This window comes from Bombina bombina, chromosome 6, assembly GCF_027579735.1.
Source record: "Bombina bombina isolate aBomBom1 chromosome 6, aBomBom1.pri, whole genome shotgun sequence".
In the NCBI taxonomy this organism is placed as follows: domain Eukaryota; kingdom Metazoa; phylum Chordata; class Amphibia; order Anura; family Bombinatoridae; genus Bombina; species Bombina bombina.
Window position 1 is genome coordinate 816112535 of NC_069504.1, and position 24022 is coordinate 816136556.

The 24022-nt window shown below is 36.9% G+C and overlaps 1 protein-coding gene across 1 annotated transcript in view; it reads left to right on the forward strand.

Annotated features, from left to right (window-relative positions):
* The window catches only part of CACNA1A (calcium voltage-gated channel subunit alpha1 A), a 632851-nt gene extending 614858 nt beyond the window's left edge, over positions 1-17993 (forward strand). The window contains exons 44-47 of the mRNA XM_053718181.1: positions 3499-3537; positions 5911-6109; positions 15884-16101; positions 17460-17993. Coding sequence (XP_053574156.1) covers positions 3499-3537; positions 5911-6109; positions 15884-16101; positions 17460-17993 — 990 coding nt within the window. The remainder of the gene's footprint in view (positions 1-3498; positions 3538-5910; positions 6110-15883; positions 16102-17459) is intronic.
* The last annotated feature ends 6029 nt before the right edge of the window (positions 17994-24022 follow it).

Here is a 24022-nt window from a genome sequence, read left to right on the forward strand (position 1 = left end):
GTGCATTTGCATACCTCAAGCGACTCTGTTTGTGGCGTGTGTGCAGAAAGGGCTTTTTCCGCATTACTCTCCCATACAGCTTCTCCTTGTGCAAAGTGTGCTGAATTGTTGAACGATGCACAGTGACACCATCTGCAGCAAGATGATGTTGTAGGTCTTTGGAGGTGGTCTGTGGGCTGTTTTTGACCGTTCATGCCATTCTTTGCCTTTGCATCTCCAATATTTTACTTGGCCTGCCACTTCTGGTCTTAACAAGAACTGTGCCTGTGGTCTTCCATTTCCTCACTATGTTCCTCACAGTGGACACTGACAGCTTAAATCTCTTTTTGTAGCCTTCCCAAAAACCATAATGTTGAACAATCTTTGTTTTCAGGTCATTTGAGAGTTGTTTTGAGGCCCCCATGTTGCCACTCTTCAGAGGAGAGTCAAAGAGAACAACAACTTGCAATTGGCCACCTTAAATACCTTTTCTCATGATTGGATGCACCTGTCTATGAAGTTCAAGGCTTAATGGGCTCACCAAACCAATTGTGTGTTCCAATTAATCAGTGCTAGGTTGTTACAGGTATTCAAATCAACAAAATGACAAGGGTGCCTAAATTTATGCACCTGTCTAATTTTGTTTTGATGCATATTGCACATTTTCTGTTAATCCAATAAACCTCATTTCACTACTGAAATATTACTGTGTCCTTCAGTAATTTGATAGTTAAAAATAAAATTGTTGATGCAAACACCCAACTATTTATAAATAAAAATCATGGAAATTGTCAGGGGTGCCTAAACTTTTGCATACGATTGTATATGTGTGTGTGCGTGTGTGTCTATTTGTATGTACATATGTACACATCTATATATATATATATATATATATATATATATATATATATATATATATATATATATATATATATACAGTTGTGCTCATAAGATTACATACCCTGGCAGAATTTATGATTTCTTGGCCATTTTTCAGAGAATATGAATGATAACACAAAAACTTTTCTTTCACTCATGGTTAGTGTTTTGCTGAAGCCATTTATTATCAATCAACTGTGTTTACTCTTTTAAAATCATAATGACAACAGTAACTGCCCAAATGACCCTGATAAAACTTTACATACCCCAGTTCTTAATACCGTGTATTGCCCCCTTTAACATCAATGACAGCTTGAAGTCTTTTGTGGTATTTGTGGAAGAGGCTCTTTAGCTTCTCATGGTAAAGCTGCCCATTCTTCCTGACAAAAAGCCTCCAGTTCCTGTACATTTTTGGGCTGTCTTGCATGAACTGCACGTTTGAGATCTCCCCAGAGTGGCTCAATGATATTGAGGTCAGGAGACTGAGATGGCCACTCCAGAACCTTCACTTTATTCTGCTGTAGCCAATGACAGGTTGACTTGGCCATGTATTTAGGATCATTGTTATATTGGATTGTCCAAGTACGTCCCATGCGCAGCTTCCGGGCTGATGAATGCAAATTTTCCTTCAGTATTTTTTTATAACATACTGCATTCATCTTGCCATCAATTCTGACCAAATTTCCTGTGCCTTTGTAGTTCACACATCCCCAAAACATCAGCGATCCACCTCCGTGTTTCACAGTAGGAATGGTGTACCTTTCATCATAGGCCTTGTTGACTCCTCTCCAAACGTAGCGTTTATGGTTGTGGCCAAAAAGCTCAATTTTCGGTCTCATCACTCCAAACGACTTTGTGCCAGAAGGTTTGAGGCTTGTCTCTGTGCTGTTTAGCGTATTGTAAGCGGGATATTTTGTGGCATTTGCGTAGTAATGGCTTTCTTCTGGCAACTCGACCATGCAGTCCATCTTTCTTCAAGTGCCTCCTTATTGTGCATCTTGAAACAGCCACACCACGTGTTTTCAGAGAGTCCTGTATTTCACCTGAAGTTATTTGTGGGTTTTTCTTTGCATCCCGAACAATTTTCCTGGCAGTTGTGGCTGAAATTTTTGTTGGTCTACCTGACCATGGTTTGGTTTCAACAGAACCCCGCATTTTCCACTTCTTGATTAGCGTTTGAACACTGCTGATTGGCATTCTCAATTCCTTGGATATCTTTTTATATCCCTTTTCTGTTTTATACAGTTCAGCTACCTTTTCCAGCAGATCCTTTGACAATTCTTTTGCTTTCCCCATGACTCAGAATCCAGAAAGGTCAGTGCAGCACTGGATGAAAGATGCAAGGGTCTGTCAGGAGTCCAGAAACTCATTAACCTTTTATACACACACATCACAGGTGAGGATGGTTACATTTAATAGCCATTCAAACCCCTTTGTGTCAACTTGTGTGCATGTTATCAGTCCAAAATCACCAGGGTATGTAAACTTTTGATCAGGGTCATTTGGGTAGTTTCTGTTGTCATTATGATTTAAAAAGAATAAACACCGTTAATTGATAATAAATGGCTTCAGTCAAACACTAACCATGAGTGAAAGAAAAGTTTTTGTGTTATCATTCATATTCTCTGAAAAATGGCCAAGAAATCATAAATTCTGCCAGGGTATGTAAACGTATAAGCACAACTGTATATACACCTTTGAGCCCTTCCCATTCATATTTTCTGGTAATTCTGTTTTACCATTGACTTGTAATACCAGATTGTGTGCTATTCTGAGAGCGGGTCCGAGAAATTGATAGTGCACCCTCAGTAGTGCTTCATTTGTTATATGGGTCATTACTGGATGTTAACATTGCCTGGAAAATGGAGATTTAATATAGTGGTACAACCTCAGCGGTGGTGATCAGAAAAGATTGTCATTGTTCTGATTTAAAAAACAAAATGGGATTGGTGTTTATCAAACACTAATTTCTGAAACATCAGAACCATACCAAAAATGTCTAAATTTAGGCCTGAATTGTTTCAGAGGCAGGAATATACTTACACTCTTTCTTTACCCAAAGGTAAGTAAGAAGATAAATTTTAAGATACATAAAAATAGACTACTCCAAAATTCACCACATCATTCCCCTCTCACCTTTCCCACACGTTATATCTTTCGCTTTCTAACTCTTCATCTTTATTGTTGTTTATTTTCTGCACCCACCTCTTTCTTCCCATTTGCTTCGTCCTTCTGTCAGTCTTCCATTTTCGATTTTCGCCTCCTTTCATTCTCATTTTTATAATCTTTCTTCTTTGCTATGGTAGTCGTGCAGATTTATGGTTAAGGTGGAGGCTTCTACACTAGAGGGGAACATGTCCTCTCCTGTCTGTGTGTGATGTTTCCCCCTTTTCGTGGTCAGCTTTTTTGTGCCTTCTTTCATCCATTCATGTGTTCTCTAAACTGGATACTGTTGACTTAAAAGTTTTTCAGTCTTACTGCTGTTAACCTGTGTGTTCTCTCTCTCTCTTTGCCTTTCTCCCTGCTCTCTCTGTCCTTCTGTCTTTCTCCCTGTGCTGTCTTTCTGTCTGCCCTGCACTTTCCCTGTAATTTCCCTTTCCTCCCCTCTCTTCTGGCCCTTCTGTCTCCGTCTTGCTGTAGCAGCGAAGGAAACCCCGAACCAGAGGGAGTACTCTCACTGTATGTAACTCCTCTAATGCGTCCTATCACATACTGTGTTTTTCCTCACCTTTATCTTTCCATCTTTTTTTCTACTCTATTCATCCTTCCCCTCTTCTTTCTTATGTATCTTCATATCTTTAATTTTCTCTCTTTGCTTTTTGTTGTTTGGATTGCAAATGTATTTTGCTTTATGTGCAAAATGTATTTTATTATTCAATGTATCTGTCCACAAAATATATTATTCAGCGATATCTAAATTATTAGAATAGTTGCATGGATACAAAATAATTCATGTACAAATGCTCACATGCAGATTTATTAGTAAAGACTTTTTAGCAAATTATCAAGTAATAATGTACCTTGTATATGACATAATATAAATTAATAGCACAAACATTCAACATGTCTTAAACAAAAAAAAAGATTATTACAGAAATGCAATCCACATTTTTAATATTTTGTGTTGACAAAACCCTGTTTGAATTAACTCTGATATAAAGAGATCCAGCATGTTTGTAGGGATCGCTATACAGTATGTGCTCAAAATGAATATATTGATACTTAAAGGAGCACAAAACCCAGTATTTGTCTTTCGTGTTTCAGATAGAAAATCAGATTTAAAAAAAAATAATTATAATTGCATGGTATCCTTTGTTGTAAGTAGTGTACACATGTCTTGAGCACTATATAGCATTTAACAATGTAATAAACTAGATGGAAGCTGTGTTTGCACAATTTATAACATTGTTAGAAGCATTGTTGCAAAACTGTTGCCATATTGTGTTGCAGATGTGTACACGCTCCTGGTCCTACCTACCTCCTTTTCAGCAAAAGATACCAGGGCCCTGATGGTCAAATATTCTTTAGCTTTGATAGAAATTATAGTAGGGATGAACTCTCTGAAAAAGGGCAGAAGCTATAAGTCCCAGAGGGATGAAAGATGCCTTTCATAGAAAGTATATAAGCTCTCTGGGATAAAGAATATCACAGGGGAGAGTGAAGTTAATGGTGGAACACCTGACACTGATATAAATTCTCAGTTTGCAACAAATACAAATTAAACTTGAAAATCTTTGATTATTGGGCCCATAGAAAATAGTGAACCTCTCTGGGATACAAAATCTCACAAAGGGAGATTTAAGTTAACAGGAGAGCACCTAACATTCTGTTTGTAGCAAATACAAGTTAAACTGATATGTTTTCATTACAATTGAAATTACATTTAGTATACATTAAATATCTGTCAGTTAAATAAGTGTATTGTGAATTTTGAGCAAACTTCGCCAGCATACAGTTGGGCAAGATAAATTAGTAAGACTTGCAGGTGTAAAATGCTTAAAGCACATCATGAGAGTTGGAAGAGAGATTAAAACAGACCCTGGGAACTCCCCTGACCATCCCACTGTCAGTTTTATTTTACATAGAACAAATACCAAGTGCAATGGTATTTGTAAAAGATACACATAAATATACAAAGTATGATCCTAATTTGTTAAAGTTACACATAAACTGTCAAAGCAGAATCTAAATGCATTAAAATGCAAAATAGAAAGTGCAGAGCTAAACTGTAATAAAGCTTAAATGACACAATCTGAAGTCTAAAGTAATATAAAGCACAGAGCATAAATACTGCAGACCTCTGATGTCATGCAGTGCTATATTGCTCTGGGCTTGTCTCTCCTTCACATACAGAAATTTACGGGAATGCCCCTTAGAGAGGTATAGCAAAATGTGCCTTTCTAGAATCTTATCAGAGATCTTGCAGTGCTGGAAGATCATTTTAGATCATCTCATCTGAGTGGAGAACTTTAGATCATTGGGCCCCAATATAGCAATGTAAATTTGATAATATTAGTAAATTGGAAAGTTTTTGTTTTTACAAAAATGTATACTCTATTTGATAATGAAAGAAAATTTGTGTTTTATGTTCCTTTAACAAAATTACACTGTGCAACTGTGTAGCATGTTCATTATCTGTGCATATCAAATCAAAATAATTAGATTGTATAGCATGTTCATCATCAGCCTGGATATTCATTAACATTATCCAGAGGTCCCTCTATTCATTATCAATATTTAGGTATGCTGCATCTTTAAGCAATGCTGCATGCTATTTTTCACTGCAGACTCATCATAAATATATTGTAAAGTCTATATTTGTCACTGTATAAAAACATAATTAAACAATACAGTATTTCCATTAGTGGCCAGTACCATTATACAGTGCATCATTAGTAATATATTTAATTTTGGATACTTAGAAAAATGTTCAATGATAATTTGTATATGTATATACATATATTTTATAATATATAATGTATATATTACCATTAGAGAATTTCAATTTACTGGCACAGATGTACTCAGGACTTCTATACTGCTGCTTTACAGACCATTGCAGATGGCAGCCCCATGAAACGCTCAGCTTCCATGCTTGGTCATTCACAGTCCAAGGGCATCCGGTTGGATGAATATTCCTTGGAAAGAGTTACACCTGAGGAAGGTCCTCGTCATGGACATCAACGCAGAAGAGAAGGGAGACACCGTGTGTCTGAGAGATCGCTTACCCGATATGTGGACATGGAATCAGGTCAGTAAAGCCCATCTGTATAATGACAGAAAAGATGTATATCTTAAAATTTTATAGGTGTACTCTTTATTTTATTTTATAATAGTAATACTATTCCATTATAAAGAGAAGGGAATGCTAGTAATGTGAATCAAAACAATCACATAGGTATCACTTATGCATCCTGTCAGTCAGAGCCTTATATTCTATCAGGGGAATGCCATGAAAACGGTGTTTGTTGGTTTCTGTTGAGTTTATTATGATGATTTTTTCCAAAGACAGTAGATAAGGGTTTATGCCAATTTATTTTATGTCTATGGGGAATAAAACCTGTAGACAGGGGCACATCTAAACCTCTCTGGGCCCCTGAGCACAAAGGAACTCATGATTTCAATAGCACTCTTTCTGTCTGAAATTAGCAGGACCTGAGCCAGCAGGCACATAGGAGCAAGATAATCTGCTTCTCTGTAATCATCTTTTTCCCTTGGTTATTCTGCACCAAAAGATATGCACTTGCCCAGCCTCCCTGTACAAATATGGTGGCATTTTTTTTTATGCGAATTCACCAGTATAGCCACACCATCCAACTTCAATTCTTTATTTCATCACCTATTTCATTTTCAATACCCAACCCAACCCCCCCCCCCCTCATTGACCTTATTTGTAGGAGCCAATTCAGGCTTTATTCTGCAGAAGACAAGGCTTCCCACAATAAAAAAATATTAGTATACAGTGCATTTATGTTGGAGTTCTTATCAATTAAAGCCAATTAGGTATATATGTAGCAGTGTTAGCCTTGAAAAATCAGGGTGCATTTTCAGGTCTGAGAATTAGAAAATACACAATTTTCAGAGCTATATTTACATGAAACAGGAATAAAATAAATAATTAAAGTATATAGTTCATTTGTGCATTATGTATAAATAAACATTTTATATTAATATTTCAGACTGCTTTCTGTTCCTTTAATATCTGCATTTTCTGGGCACAAAGTCATACATTTCCTTCTAAGCTGATGAGAGTCCATAGCTTCGATATATTCCAGCCTATCAGGAGGAGGTCAAGAACCCTCACAGAGCTTTAGTCCCTCCCACTTCCACTTCCCCTCCCTCTTCAGTTTGTTCTTGGCCTCCGAGTAAAGAGGTGTACTACTATCAAGAGGTTATTATTTTTTCATGTAATTTGTGGGCTCAGGCCTGACTTGGAACCCAGTACCCCTAGACAACTTCACTGCAAGAAGATTTAGGAAGACTCTGAGTGAAACGGGATGAGGATTACCTCTGTAATGTGCTTTCCATTACCATAGTGGATAACCTAACAGCCATAACTGCCCTCAGGCATCTCAAGGACCCCGTCCCTTAGCCTCCACCTGAGGGGTTACAGGTTTATCCACAGTATCCTCTGCAGTATAGTTACTTTCACTGGAAGGGCTCTCTACTAGCAACCTGTGAGGGAGAAAGGCCTCAGCATGCTAGTAAGACACAGTGCAAATGTGCTTCTGTCCAGGTAAGTGACATGGGCACTACACAGCCCAGGAGCTATCCAATAGTACTCTCCTTACACGTACTACATAGCTGGGGGTCACAGCCTTACACCTTAGGAGCATTACCTATGTGTTTATCATAGGAATTTGGGGAAATGAGGCATAGGATAGTTCTTACCTAGCATCCTTAGGACAAATTTGCAGCTCAATTTACCATTTTTGCATTTAAAAAAAAAAAAAAAAAATAGGTACTGTCTCTTTAAGAGAGCCAATAACTGCCTTGTGCAGTGATCAGTTAGATCTAAAAAAATCACAGTGCAGTTGGGCAGGAGAAAACAGAGGCCTTTGGAGAGGTGTTTTTTTCACAATTTTAACAGTTATTTCAAATTACACAGGCTTTGGGCCTTCATGTTGTTATGGCAATAAGCTCTGCCCCCTCTCCTTGATAACCCACTTCCCCTCTCTGCTTCAGCTGTTGTGAATTTGATCTGGTGGATTCTAAGGCATTTTGTTGTTTTTTTCTGGCAAGTTTAACCCCTTATATGCCCGGAGGTGGGTGAGTAACTCTTACAAGAGCTCCAAAGGGAGTTGGGTATTTAGAAAGTTTTTCTGTGCTACTTAATCCATACATATCTACAACTGATAAAGTCTTTTTGGTGAGATAAAGGGGCCTATTTATCAAGCCGTCAACCGCAAATACGCTGGAATTCTGCAGCGTAATTGTGAAGAGCTTGATTCGACTTATTTATCAAAGCCTACAGACCGGCAAAAGTAGAATTTTGTGACGTAACATACAATCCGCCAGTCTCCGAATGCAAATTCAGCACTATCTGACTACTTTTGCAAGTTAACAAATATCTACCAGGTACGTTTGCCTCTATTCCGGCCCAGCGTACCTGGTTTTCAATCCACCGCCCTGGAGGCAGCGGATGCCATAGGAATCAATGGGAGCCTGAAAGCAGCGAAAGCTCATGTTCGATACTGCCAGATATCCCATTGATTTCTATGGTAGAATAAAAGTAACGTTTACACCTAACACCCTAACATGTATCCCGAGTCTAAACACCCCTAATCTGCCGCTCCGACACCGCCGACACCTACATTATACTTATTAACCCATATTCTGCCGTCCCGACACCGCCACCACCTAAATAAAAGTTATTAACCCCTAATCTTCCGCCCCTACACCGCCACCACTTACATTATACTTATTAACCCTAACCTACCGCCTCAACACCGCCGCCACCTACATAAAGTTATTAACCCCTATCCCGCCGCTCCCGGAGACCACCGCAACTAAATAAAATTATCAACCCCTAAACCTAACAACCTGCTAACTTTATATTAAATATTAACTCATCCCTATCTTATAATCATTTTAAACTTACCTTTAAAATTAAATGAAACTATATTAAACTAATAATTAACCTACCCTAACTATTATAATAAAATTACATTAAACTATATTAATACATTATATAAGAACAAAGTATTTCTTAGTCCAGCACAATGGGATAGACAAAATTAAAGAGCCAGGATTAGAGCCTTCCCTAAAAACACAGGCGGACAGCAGATACAATTCAAATAGTTTATCAACAATAGCAACAAAAAGTATACAAAATATACAAATCCTATGTGGCAACAAAAAGTTGGTATATTAAGCTGAAAGACCCATTTGATACTGAAAAGTCATATAGAAATAACCCTTATAGAGGCAAGGTGAAACAATAAATGTTCCATAAGTAGGTCTCCAAAAGCAGACATCCTGCAATAATTGCAATATGAAGTAACAGATCCTTGTACAAATAAGATGTAAGGTTGGACAGGTGTACTGAATAATTCCGCTGTATCACAACAGCACAACAGCTATGACGGTAACTCTGAATATATCTAAGATCGACTTAGGAACAAGCGTACCAATACCGCTGTCTATCCGCTGCTTAGTGAAAGTCACTTATTTTACCTGACCCATATGCTTCCTCTATCACGGATGTTACAAGGTGTTTAAGGCACTTAGTGGTGTATTCCACGCCTTACTTCATGCAGGACGCATCTAGGGCTTCTCCTCCCGAATTCTTTCAATGTGGGAGCTCCAGCATACAGACGGAAGGGATCAGCTGTTTCCCCACCGGCAATAGACAACAGCTACGCGCGTTTCACCCACAAATCATTGGGCTTCTTCCAATCAGCCAATAGGATTGAGATCGCATTATATTGGCTGATTGGAACAGCCAATAGAATGCAAACTCAATCCTATTGGCTGATTGGATCAGCCAATAGGATTAAAGTTCAATCCTATTGGCTGATTGAAACAGCCAAAAGGATTCTTTCAACCTTAATTCCGATTGGCTGATAGAATTCTATCAGCCAATAGGAATCTAAGGGACGCCATCTTTGATGACATCATTTAAAGGAACATTCATTGTTCAAGAAGACGTTGATGGAAGAGGATGCTCCTCATCGGATGTCTGGAAGATGGAGCCGCTCCGCGCCAGATGCATGAAGATAGAAGATGCCGTCGGGTGAAGACTACTGCGGGCTTGGATGAAGACTTTGGTCGCTTGGATGAAGACTTCTGCCGGCTTCGATAAGGACTTCTCCCGGCTTCTTGGAGGATGGATGTCGGATCTTCAAAACTGTAAGTCGATCTTCAGGGGTTAGTGTTAGGATTTTTTAAGGGTGTATTGGGTGGGTTTTATTTTTAGATTAGGGTTTGGGTGCAATAGAGCTAAATGCCCTTTTAAGGGCAATGGGGAGCTTAGGTTTTTTTAGATAGGTTTTTATTTGGGGGGTTGGTTGTGTAGGTGGTGGGTTTTACTGTTGGGGGGGTGTTTGTATTTTATTTTTACAGGTAAAAGAGCCGATTTCTTAGGGGCAATGCCCCGCATTAGGCCCTTTTAAGGGCTATTTGAAGTTTATTGTAGGTTAGGGTTTTTTTATTTTGGGGGGGGCTTTTGTATTTTCATAGGGCCCTTAGATTAGGTGTAATTAGTTTAAATCTTTGCTAATTTGTTTTTTATTTTTTGTAACTTAGTGTTTGTTTTTTTGTGTAACTTAGTGTTTGTTATTTTTTGTAACTTAGTTGTTAGTTTTTTGTAACTTAGTAATTTTTTAGTGTAGATTTAAATTATTTGAGTAGGGTTAGGTTTCTAAATATATAATATAGTTAATTTAATTTGTAGTTTAATATAATTTTAAAGGTAAGTTTAAATTGATTATAAAATGGGAATGAGTTAATATTAAATATAAAGTTAGCGCTTTGTTAGGTTTAGGGGTTAATAGGTTAATTTAGTTTATGTCGATTTTGGGGTTAATAACTTTATTTAGTTGCGGTGGGCTCCTGGAGCGGCGGGATAGGGGTTAATAACATAATGTAGGTGGCGGCGGTATAGGGGGTGGCAGATTAGGGGTTAAGAACATAATGTAGGTGGCAGCAGGGTCCGGGAGCAGCGGGATAGGGGTTAATAACTTTATTTAGTTGCGGCGGGGTCCGGAAGCGGCGGCATAGGGGTTAATAAGTTTATTAGAGTGACGGTGGGCTCCGGGAGCGGCGGTTTAGGGGTTGATACGTTTACTTAGTTGTGGAGGGGTCCAGGAGCGGCGGTATAGGGGTTATACAGTTTAGTATAGTGGCGGTATTTAGTGACAGTATACAAATAAAGCTGGGAAAAAGCCAAAGAGCAGCGAGATCGATGACTGTCAGTTAACAACAGTCCGCTGCTCATCGCCCTGTACTTGGTGCGCGGCTTTTTGACAGCTTTTTTGCTAACTATGGAGAACGTATTCAGGTCCGCGGCAGCGATGTTAGGCGATGTCAGGCGAGCGTATTGGTGCCGTCGAATGCAAGAAAGTTGATGGCTTGATAAATAGGCCTCTTAGTGTCTTCCATTAAAGCGGGGACTTTCTGATCCGGTAATTATCAGTCCATCCAGCATTTTTCCCATTAGAGATAACTCAACGTTGTGAGTAAAATCAGAAAACATTAAATAGATTCAATAACAAGAATTCTTTCACACATGCAGATAAAATCTGTATAGTAACCTTAAGTTTTAACTCATAAAAACTGCAATATATAAACAATAAATCATGGATGTATGAGAGAGGTAAATAGTAAGTCTAAAGAGAAAGAAGAAGAAAGGAAAAGAAAAAAAGAAGATGAAAGGAGAAGAGGAGTGAGAAGAAGAAACAAAGGTTGATTACACATTCGGGAGGGGGGTTGTGGTAAGGGCGTTTTCTTGTAGGCCTGTAATTTAAATTTAGATAACTGTATGAGGTTTCCAGAGGAATAGAATGTACACTCATGAATTTCTTTCTTGTCGTCTTGCATGTATTGAAACCTCTCTAGCTGTAAGTATCGCTCAGTTTGGGTCTTCCAGTCATCTAGGGAAGGAGTATTGATTGATTTCCAGTATTTAGGGATAAGTGATTTGGCACTGTTGAGCATAAGGAATAAGAGATATTTTTTAGGTTTGTCCTTTAGTTTAGGGAGATTGTGGAATAGTAAAAGTTTGGGTGATCTGGTAAGAGTAATGTTTAGTTTGGTGTCTATAGTGTCTAGCACTGTCCGCCAAAAGGGTACTATTAATTTACAGTCCCACCAAATGTGGCGTAACAAGCCCCGCTCACCACAACCTTTCCAGCACTTCCCATCTGTCTGCTTGTACAGTTTCTTAACCTTATCTGGGGTAAAATACCACCTAGATAAAAATTTGTAATTAGATTCTAAGACTTTTGCCGACACCAAAGCTTTTATGTGATTATGATAGATTAAGTTCCAGTCTTTGTCATTAGGGGGTTGCAAGAGTTCTCGATTCCATTGTCTTATGTAGCTAGGGGGAGGGACTTCTTTGTGTAATAGTAGCAAGCGGTATGTAATGGATATCCAATGTTTTGGCGTATAGGACAACAAGCAAAGTGACTTCAAAAGTGTTAAAGGTCTATTCAAAGATCCAACCTTTTTGTATGTTGAGAGATAGTGCTGTAATTGCATGTAAGCACAAGCAATTTGCTTTTTAGTTGTGCATCCATCTGTCCACAGTTTTGTGTGTTTAGCAGCAAAGTTAACCCACCTTTAACCCACTAAGGGTCACTTTGCTCCAGTTGGTGTCTAATGCAGGTCTGCCAATCCTGTATCAACTTGGTTTATTTTCATGCAGCAAGCTGATCAAACTGCCTTAGTTTGTATAATGAGTTTATATATTCTAAAAGGCTTATCATCAGTGCCCTCTCACTTGTAAATCCAGGGCGTGGTCACAGTGTTATCTATATGAAACACATGAAATTATGCCCTCTAGCTGTGAAAAACTGCCAAATGCATTGAAATAAGGGGCGGCCTTCAAGGTTTTAGAAATTAGCATATGAGCCTGCCTAGGTTTAGCTTTTAACAAAGAATACCAAAAGAACAAAGCAAATGTGATGATAAACGTGAATTGGAAAGTTGTTTAAAATTGCATTCCCTATCTGAATCATGAAAGTTCAATTTTGACTAAACTGTCCCTTTAAGAATTTGCATATTCATTCCTCATATAGGAATTTTAATATATCTCAGCTGCTTAAATTCACATACAAAATATATACATATAATATTACATGTATCTCCTTGCTGCTAGAGTATGATCAATTATGCTAAAGAGTTTCTCTTACATTAAAGTGCCATGATTAAGAAAAAGCATGCAATTTTAAACAACTTCCCACATGCAAAAAGTGTCTCTCATCCTGTTATGAATAGAGAAGGAAAGCTGTTCTCTATCATTTTCATATTCAAGGAGTGAACAATTAGAAAGCAGACTGCTTTTATCTGTTCAGGCAGGAGAATGGGTTCTTCATCAAAACAGAACCCAGTTTAGAATAAGCTGGTTGTATATAGATCTAATGGTGTACAAGCTGAATCGCAGCTTTAAAGGACCAGTCAACACTGTAGATTTGCATAATCAACAAATGCAAGATAACAAGACAATGCAATAGAACTTAGTCTGAACTTCAAATGAGTAGTAGATTTTTTTTCGTGGGCCTGCAGAACTTGGTATGCGGACCTAATTCAGATGTATTCTTTCTCTTCCTACATGAACCTATGTCTCTTCTGTTTCACCCAGATCTCAATTTGCTGAATTTCACAGTGTGAAAGTTAAACACTTAGACCTCAAGATCAGGGGTTTCTCTGACTCAGATATTTTTATACTTTGCTTCATGCAAGTAAGCCGGTTAATCTAAGAATTTATCTTAACATCTGGAAAGTTTACTTTCTTTGGTGTTCTTATTGAGGTTCTTGGAAATACTTAAAAATTCCCAGAATACTTCAGTTCCTTCAGGATGGACTAGATTTGGTCCGATCGGCTAACTATCTAAAGGGTCAGATATCTGCGTTAACTGTTTTGTTTCACAAAAAGTTGGCTAAGTTGCCAGATGTTCAAACTTTTGTTCATGCCCTGGTGTGAATTCATCCTGTTAGACCAATTTTTCCTCCTTTGAACTTGAATTTAGTTCTCTCTGTTATGAAAGGTTCTGCTTTTGAACCTATGCTTATTTTAGATCTTAAAGGGACATTAAACCCAAATGTTTTCTTTCATGATTCAGATAGAGAATACTATTTAAACAACATTCCAGTTTACTTCTATTATCTAATTTGCTTTATTCTTTAGATATCCTTTGTTGAAAAAACAGCAGTACACATGGGTGAGCCAATCACATTAGGCATCTGCGCAGCCACCAATCAGCAGCTTCTGAGCCTATCTAGATATGCTTTTAAGCAAAATATATCAAGAAAATGAACCAAATGAGATAAAAGAAGTAAATAAGAAAATTGTTTAAAATTGCATGCTCTTTCTAAATAAAGAAAGAAAAAAATTGGGTTTCATGTCCCTTTAAATGGTTGTCCTGGAAGGTTCTTTTTCTTCTAGCCATTTATTAAGCTAGAAGAGTTTCTGAATTATTAGCTGTATCTTGTGATCCTTCATTTCTGACTTTTCACCAAGATAAGGTGGTCCTGTGGAACAAATATGATTTTCTTCCGAAGGTGGTATATTTAGAAAATATTAGTCAGGAAATAGTTGTTCCTTCTTTGTGTCCAAAGTCTACTAATCCAAAGGAAAGATTACTTCACAACCTAGATGTTGTCAGAGCTTTAAAGTTCTATATTCAGTCTACTAAAGACTTTAGCTAAACTTCCAGTTTATTTGTCCTCTACTCTGGTCCTAAGAAGGGTCAGAAAGCTACGGCAGTGGACATGGCATCCTGGCTCAAGAAGATCATTCGTAAGGCTTAAACCGCCACCAAAAGCAGTAACTGCTCATTCTACAAGATCAGTATCTACTTGCTGGGTTTTCAAGGATGATCCCTTCTTGGAACAGATTTGCAAGGCAGCAACTTGGTCTTCCCTTCACACTTTTTCTGAAATGTGATCATTTTGACATTTATGTTTCTTTTGATGCAGCTTTTGGCAGGAAAGTCATTCAGGCCACAGCGTACGGCAAATAGGAACTGCCTACTTTTTGTCCCAACCGTACGTAACATGGATTCTCAGCTTGGGTATTGTATCACACATGTTATGAAGCTATGGACTTTCATCAGCTAAGAAGGAAAACCGAATTTATACTTACCTATAAATTTATTTACTTTGGGCTGATAAGAGTCCATTGCACCCATTCTATTTTTGTATATGGGTGACAGTTCTCATTTGTACCTTGCAACCCTTCTTTCTGTCTTTCCTACCTTTTTTCTGTCTCTCTCACCTGCTCAGCAATACTCAAACTGGAGAGGGAGAGCAAGTGGGAGGGACTAAATCTTTGTGAGGGTTCTTGATCTCCTCTTGAGAGGCTGGAATATATCCACCATGTTATGAAGCTACGGACTCTCATCAGTCCGAAGGAAATACATTTATCGGTAAGTATAAATTCTGTTTTTTATTAAGACTTCCAACTTTTTACAAACTGTTTTGCCATTATCATGCACTTCTAAATGACTTGTCAGACAATACAAGTATTACTTGCTCACTATTGAAAAAATCCTCTAATAGATTTTATTTATACATAAAAAGGAATAAGGCAGGTAACTTCTTTAAGAAGGGCTGCAATGGTTGGGGGATTCAAACCCTTAGTGGAGATTGACTGCAGTGGGGTTGTCAAAGTTAGAGGGTGACCTTTTAATCCTCGTAGACATTAAAGGCAAAATTGAAGGTGATTCAGCTGTGGATATGAATCATATAATTTTGTTCCAAAGTTAATAGTGATATGTATTCATACGTATCTGTAGATATATTCTTAATATGGCACAGAATTTTATTACCTGTTTCTCTCATACATCCAATTCTTGGGCAGGTTTAGGTACAGAGGTCAGCACTACAACACAGTCATGTGATTTGCCAGGAGAAGAGCGTGGAAGAACTCGGGACCGTAAACATCATCACCACCATCATCACCATCATCATCACCACCACCATCATCCTGGTTCAGAAAGAGAAAGAGAGAGGCTGGAATACGGAAGACCCACCTCACGCTCACCTAGCACTGGCAGAGACTATGCCCCACACAGACAGGTGGGTCCCGAATTCTGAGCTGGATCACTAAGGGGTGTAAGTAGGTAATTGCTTATGGATTTTAATTAGGGTTTAACAATCTTTTGTGTTAATTTGTCAGGAGGCAGTCAGTACTGTGTAGTCATTATGAGGGAAATAGAAATGTGGGATTATCTGTAGATCTTTTATGATAAGGGGTAAATGATCTATTGTCTTGTAAGTCTCTAGCAGTGGAAAGATTGTATACATATTTATATATCCTGCCCTCTATCCTCTCTCCTTCCCACCTCTCCATATGTTGACTGATTTTCAGTTGGGGGTACCTATGTGACAATTCCTCATTCCATCTCCTTCCCTCCTGTGTTGCCCCTTTTCCTGCCTGCTTGTCCTTCTTACTAGGGTAAAAGCTTCCCATATTGTCATACTTTCCTCTGCTGCTCATATCCCTGGGCAAGAATTGCAGGGGTCATGGGAGACTGGGCAAGATGGTGATTGAAAATAAGGAGTGTGGGGGTGGGGAGGGTGTATCTCTCTTTTATTTGCCTTTTTCCTGCTTTGGTTGGATTTTCTTTTTTCCCCTGCTTGTTTTGCTCAATCTGCTTATTCCTGCACAAAAACTTACAGAAAATCCATCTCTTTTCCACTTTTTCTGTTATTTTTTTTTTTTTATTTCCTTGTCGCTGTGGCATTCCTACCCTTTTCTTCTCTACCCATCATAATCCCCCTGTATGTTTGTATGCATGAGGGCGCTTCTATCCTCTTCCCCACCGCTCTTATCTACCTTTTCTTGTATCTGGGTTTTAACTCACCTCTCCATTACTTTCTTGGAAACATCTCCTATTTATTCTCATTTATAATAAACATGTATCTTTTATCATCTTCATCTTTCTGTCCTTACTTCCATTTTTCCCTCTCTGTATATTAAAAAAATATATGTTTCATGGCTCCCTTTTGTATCTCTTTCATCTTGATATCATACCACTTCTTGTTTATTCTTTATATCTCCTTGTTGTTCTACTGTCTCTTTCAATCATTAAATACTTCTACATCCTGTTGTTCCACTATGCCTTTCAAAACTTTTTTGATCTAATATTTTATTTTTGTTTTATTTTCATCTTTCACTTAAAACCTTTTTACTTCTTAACCTACCCTCCTGTGTCTTTCATCTATCATGTTAAATATATCATCTATGTACCTGTATGTTTCATCAAATATCTACACTTCATGATTATCTAAATTCTCGTGTCCTTCTCCCATCATTCTACCTTCCTAATGTCTCTTTCTCCCCTCTTGTGTCTTATATATCACCCCCCTCGCGTGTCTCCTCTTCGTGTTTTCTCTCGCTCTTGAATTCCCATTTTGTTTGGATTTTTGTGTAGGGCAGTAGTTCAGTGGACGGCAGCCCCGTGCCCTCAACCTCTGGGGCCAGCACACCCCGTAGAGGACGGCGACAGCTGCCCCAGCTACCCCCCACCCCCAGGCCGCACGTTACCTACTCCCCGGTGGTCCGACGGCCTGCCAGTGTCTGCTCCCCCCAGCCACAGCATTCCCCATCCAGAATGACCACCCCTCTTCCACGAAGATATCCTCAAAGTGAGAACCGCCCAGGCAGCAACGAGAGGCGGGGGGCTCCAAATGACTCCCCTAGATCACATCACCATGTCAGCAGCAGGGGACACTGTTCTGATGCCCCACGTGCTGGATGCAGGCACAGTGGCCCTTACCGGGATTCTTCCTATGAGGGTCCACACCCCTGTGACCAGCGCTCCTCCAGGACTGCCGACCCCGGGGCGGTGCCCCCTCTCTCACCACATGGGCGCAGGCTGCCCAACGGTTATTCCCATGGGACCCCACGACCCACAAAATCACGTCACGAACGTTACAGCGAGAGTGAGGAGGATGACTGGTGCTAAAAAACATATGTATATTCTTAACAAAAAAGAATCTAGCAGGGAAATCATAGACACGTGCAAAAAGGAGAGCGACCGGGGGAGGAAAAATTCACAACTCCTTAAAAAATTCCACCAAAAAGAGATAAAATCTATTGTTCTTTTCCAGATATCAGGAGAATGAAGAGGCCCTCGCAGCATGCTTTTTTATAATACAGAATATTTTGGGAGGGCTTTGATTGTACGAAAGAGAATCTTAATGACATTGAGATGCATCAAGAAACAAATATGCCACTCCTCCCCCAGCACCTCTCTAATATTGCTGTTCTGAACCGTTTCCACCGGTTGTTCTTTTTCACTTGGAAGAAAAAAAAAAGAAAAAAAAACGCAAAAATGGCGTGAGAAATTTCTAAACAGCTGCAGAGAACTTTTGAAAAATGTACAAAAAAGGCTTATTATTTTATTTTATTTATCGATTTGTATTGATGAGTTTTATCATCCAAAGGATGGGATATAATGTGGTGTGCCAGTTAATGTATTGGGAGAGCACGCAGATGCACACTCGCACACATACACACACATACACGAGTGTTTAGCACTCATATTTGTTCATATTGCCTGCGGAAATGAGAAAATTAACAAAAAAAAAAATTTAAAAAATACAAAAAAAAGAAAAAAGTTGGAGAAAAATAACAAAAAAGCAGCATTTGATTCAACATCTGATTTTTTGCTTGAAAGTCCCAGAACAAGAAAGAAAAAAGAAAAAAAATTGTGTTGCTTATTTTAAAACTTTTTTTCTGACTTTGTTTGAAACTGTTAGATCTGGAGTGTGGCAGATGCATGAATATTATAAATGGCAAAAAAAAAGTTAAAATATATATATATATTGAATTTAAAAGGGGGTAGAAAAGGGTAAAACACTGAAAACTCTTCCTAAGTGGTGATCTGTATTTTACTTATAACTTTGTTGTAAACTATGTGCTGCATTTTTACTTCACCGTGAAAGGGTCACAAACCAATCATAAATGGTTTTAGCCTTAATGCCTTTACTCTTACTCACAAAACTTTCTACCCAATCTATCATAGATGTGATTGTCTACCTGTCTGAACAGAAGACTCAGGCTCTTTATTTTTTTATACAGATTAATGGTGTCACAAAATAAATATTTATAAAGAAGATTTAATGTATAAAAAATAGACCTCTTCTATCTTATTGCACAGATTTTCCATGTGAGTGTTTTTTTACATAATGTAGCATATTTTTACCAAATTTTAGTGGTTATGTCACATGGAAAGTGGAAGATCAAAAATATAATGCTGTGCTGAAAATGTAAAGGTTGCTATGCTCCACAATCTTCAACAATGTAATTTTATTGAATTATATATATATATATATATATATATATATATATATACAGTATATATATATATATATATATATATATATATATATATATATATATATATATATATATATATGTAAAATTACAATATAAACGAAAATATAAAACTTCTTACTCCATTGTTTAAGAGCCAGGAAAGTTAAAACTTATACCGCCCATCGTACTTGGAGAATATTTCGACATTGTAAATTGCATGAATGATGACTTCACATATGACATCATCTGTGACATCATAAATTATATAACAATGTCCAAAAGCTCCTCTAGTTCTGAATTTCTTGTTTTTTTGAACATTTGACTGTGAACTTACACTGTGTCATTAAAGTACTATTTTGCCTATCAACTCCCCTGCTCTTTAAAATATAGATATATTTTAAAAAAAATATTATATATATTAATATTTTTATCATAACATTAATATTCAAAACATATAATTACTATATTTCCATTTAAAACCATACTCTGATACTATCCTTTAAACCACTTAATAATAGTATGTTTTTCCACAATGCATGTGCTGACTAGAATATATTGCGATCTACTCTCAACAATACAGAGCAGATAGCAGTCATATAGTATGTCTCTAAATTACTGTGCGTACAAGTGAATATTAATATGTTGCTATTTTGGAGCCAAATATCTCAGAATTTACTGTCTGAATTTATGTGCTTTAAAAAGGCAAAAAATATATATATCTTTTATCACCTTCCATATTTCAGCACAATCCGTTCAGTTGTTTGGGCTGTAGCCATGCCCAATATTTGTTATATCAGCACATGGAATCCAAAAAATGGTTACACACATACCAGAAAGTACTGAACCAATTTATTGGGCATTTAAAAATATAAAACTGGATTATAATAGAAAATCAGGTCAATTTTATATATAGCTGCACAATTGTTTTGCTGATAATGGATATAAATAATTTACTTGTTATAAAGGAAGACTCTAAACCAACCAAATGAAAACATGCTTTGTAGTTATTCCTGCCAAACAATGCAGTGCCATATATAGGGATTTCTTTATAAATACAAATTATGTATTATTTTCTTTTAACAGATTTACGTGGTTTGACTTTGCTAAAGGGTGCCTTGGTTTAAAAAAAAAAAAAGAAAAAAAAAAAAGAATATGCATTTTAAATAAAATCAAAGCATGTATATGTATTTTCTCCCTGTATGAATTCATGTATATAAAAGGATGAAGAACTTTTACAATATTGCAACAGATGATATTTATATAATTTTGTTTTTTTATCATTATATGTATGTAAATGAGAAGGTAAAAATGCAGCACACAAGCAATATTTAACATTCACTAAAATATTACCTAATACAATTCAATTGCTATTTTATGGTTAGAACATTTGTAGTTTAAAAAAATGAATAACTATTGTTTCAAATTTGAATTTAAATTTACTATAACCATGAAATTGTTCAGGAAATGTTTTTTTCTCAAGAAGTGCTGATCAGTGCAAGATTGGAATCAGTCCGGCATAATTGCATTAGCTAGATATAAAGCAGGAAGGGAACTTGTTGTAATAGGTGTTTTTGATGTTAGTAAGGCAATAAGGCAACGTACCTAAATAATTTGTTTATAATGAGAGTTAATTGACAAATCCCAATTTCTTATGGTTTTTTTTTATTTACTTGAGTTCCTTCCATAGCTAAAAAGTAAAAATACAAAAATAAAAACAGGAAAAAAAAATAACTGATCCATTGTAAAATGTATTTCAGAGGTGTGTCCTCTCCACCAATAAAACAGTGGCAAATTGGCTTTGTCAGCCAGGGAGTATTAGTAAAAAATAAAATAATACTGCAGTATTGGGTGTCGATTTAAAAACTTTTTTCTAACTTTTTTTTATGCACCAAAATATCTTTGACATGTGCAAATGCTGCTCTTTATATATGCATGAAAGAAATGTTTGAATTCAATGTCCCTTTAAATTGGCATTGACTATGAGTGCTAAAAAACAACAAACAATCCAACCTCTTTGTCAAAGCATGAGATTTATTTATTTAAGTCAAAGGACTATTATATGCATTTTTTTATTGAATACAAATAAATGTGACCTTGTATAACTGTTGTACCTTTAAGGTGTGCTGTTGGATACTGAGATTAGTTATATGGTATCTGTAACCTCTTCCCCTGAGACCTTTTTCTGTCTGGGAAGGTTGGTGAGAATGGAATATTATATATACTGTAATTTATTAATCCTGATGTATACAACTGATGTGTCATGCAAACGTACCAATATCTGCCTGACATTATTGTGCAATGATGAACCTTTATTACTTTACAGAGCCAAAGAAAGCATTGATACAAGATGCCACTCCACACACACTTTCTATCATCACCACCCCGGTCAGCATACATTTGTTCCTAAAGGAACATTACTATGCATCCTTTATATGAAAGAGCTACAGTTAAAGGGACAGTAAACTCCTTGAGATTGTAATATCAAATGTAAAGTTATGTGTAATTTTTTTTTTTTTTGCTTTCTCTTCATGTCATTTAGCTCTCAAAATTGAGCCATTTCTAATTCTCAGAACTGGAAATGCACACTGCAGACTTATCAAAGCTAACCCTGCTACAAATACGTCGCTAAGTGACCTCAGCAGAGGTTACCAGATAACAAACTGCAAAACAAGGGAGTCTTTGGTAACAAAACAAAAAAAAAAGACAGTAGCCAGTCTTGTCTGCAATGAGTCCAAATTGGATCCTCAAAATAAAGCAAGTGATGGGTTAGGTCAATTTCAACAAAAAAGGTGTTAAGTGTAAACATTTTAAAACAAAGGATTATGTTATCCTATTGCAAGACAACTGAAAAGTCTGATGTGGTGTCTTAGTGTCCCTTTAAACATTAAATATTTGTTTCCACAAAAATGATTAAGTAAATGCTGTTTAAAGAAAGTGCAGGTTTGTGTACAACTGCCAGATATCTATTGCTCACTACCTGATAGGGACAGCTACAGAAAAAAATGATTTATTCAGACCAATAACATCAATGGGAAAAAAAAGCACTGCAATACATTTTGAAATTCTTTTTGTTAAATGGAACAGGGAACCCTTTTTAGTACAATGTCCCTTTAAAAGGGAATATTAATCATATAACATTGAGCCTGCTATATAGCATCTAACCTTAAATCTAAAGATCAATGTCATATCATGTAATACGGTGATCATGGTTTAGATAGAGCATGCCAATTAAAAAAAAAATCCAAATGACTTGCATTATCAAATGTACTTTATTCTCTTGGTGTTCTTTGTTGAAGAGCACACCTATATAAGCTCAGGAACGTGTCTTGAGCACTCTATGGCAACAGTGTTTACATTTGTAACAATGTTGCACATTTTTTTAACAATTTTTTTAGCCCAGTCCCATCTGATGGCAAATGTTCAACTATCAGCAAAGAAAGTAGGACAGCTTATAATATAATACATGCAAACCTTTTTATTCCTACTAGAATGTTCTTGTATTTGGAAAGATAAATGTACATTTTTAGGAGGAAGACCCCTTATTAGTCTTAGTATATAGGTATCTTAATTAAAGGAGAGCTTGGTTTGAATTGAAGCTTTCTAATAAACTAAAATAATATTAATATGCTCTAGTTCAAACTATATAATTATGTATGTATGTGTGTGTGTGTGTATATATATATGTGTGTGTGTGTGTGTATGTATATATAAATATATATATGTGTGTGTATATATATGTGTATATATATATATATATATATATATATATATATATATATATATATATATACATATATATATATAGTAGCTGTGGAACAACTCACTCACTGGTCTTGAAATATATTCAAACTTGAGTTTTATTAGCAGTGACGTTTCGGGTTGTTCACCGCTTCATCAGACCAACAATAGTGAATAAAGTGACAAACAATATAAAGGCATTTGGCCCCTCCCACTACCAGAAAACCCGCCAAGGGGTTACCCAGGCAACATACACCTGGTTAAAAAAATAAAACACATACCAAATAAGTACAGTATAGCTGCCCCCATGTTTCTTAATTGTGGGCAATACGTGGTACGAAATTGACCCTCTGTGTGTCATCCTGTGGTTTATCTAATTAAGTGATTTGCTTCATTAGCCTTGCTAGTCTCTCAGTACGTGTGAGCCACTCTACATTAGGCATTAGCATGATTTAACTACATATAGGATTTTCAGCACTAACAGTGTTGTCTTTTGCCTAATGTGCAATACAAGTAAGATTTTGATACACAGAACTGCTTTGTTTGTATCCACATCTAAGACAGATTGTTGCATATTTCACTCAGCACTAAGAATGGGTTATGTATATATTGTATATATTTCTTTTGTATGATACACATAGGGTATATTGTTTCACCGATACTAAACTTATTTGGTATGTGTTTTATTTTTTAACAGGTGTTTTATTATTGGGGGTGTATGTTGCCAGGGTAACCTCTTGGCGGTTTTTCTGGTAGTGGGAGGGGCCTAAAGACTTTATATTGTTTGTTACTTTATTCACTATTGTTGGTCTGATGAAGGGGTGAACACCCTGAAACGTCACTGCAAATAAAACACAAGTTTGAATATATTTCAAGACAAGTGAGTGCTTTGTTCCACAGCTACTATCTACCTGCCTCTTAGCACCCTGGTATTTG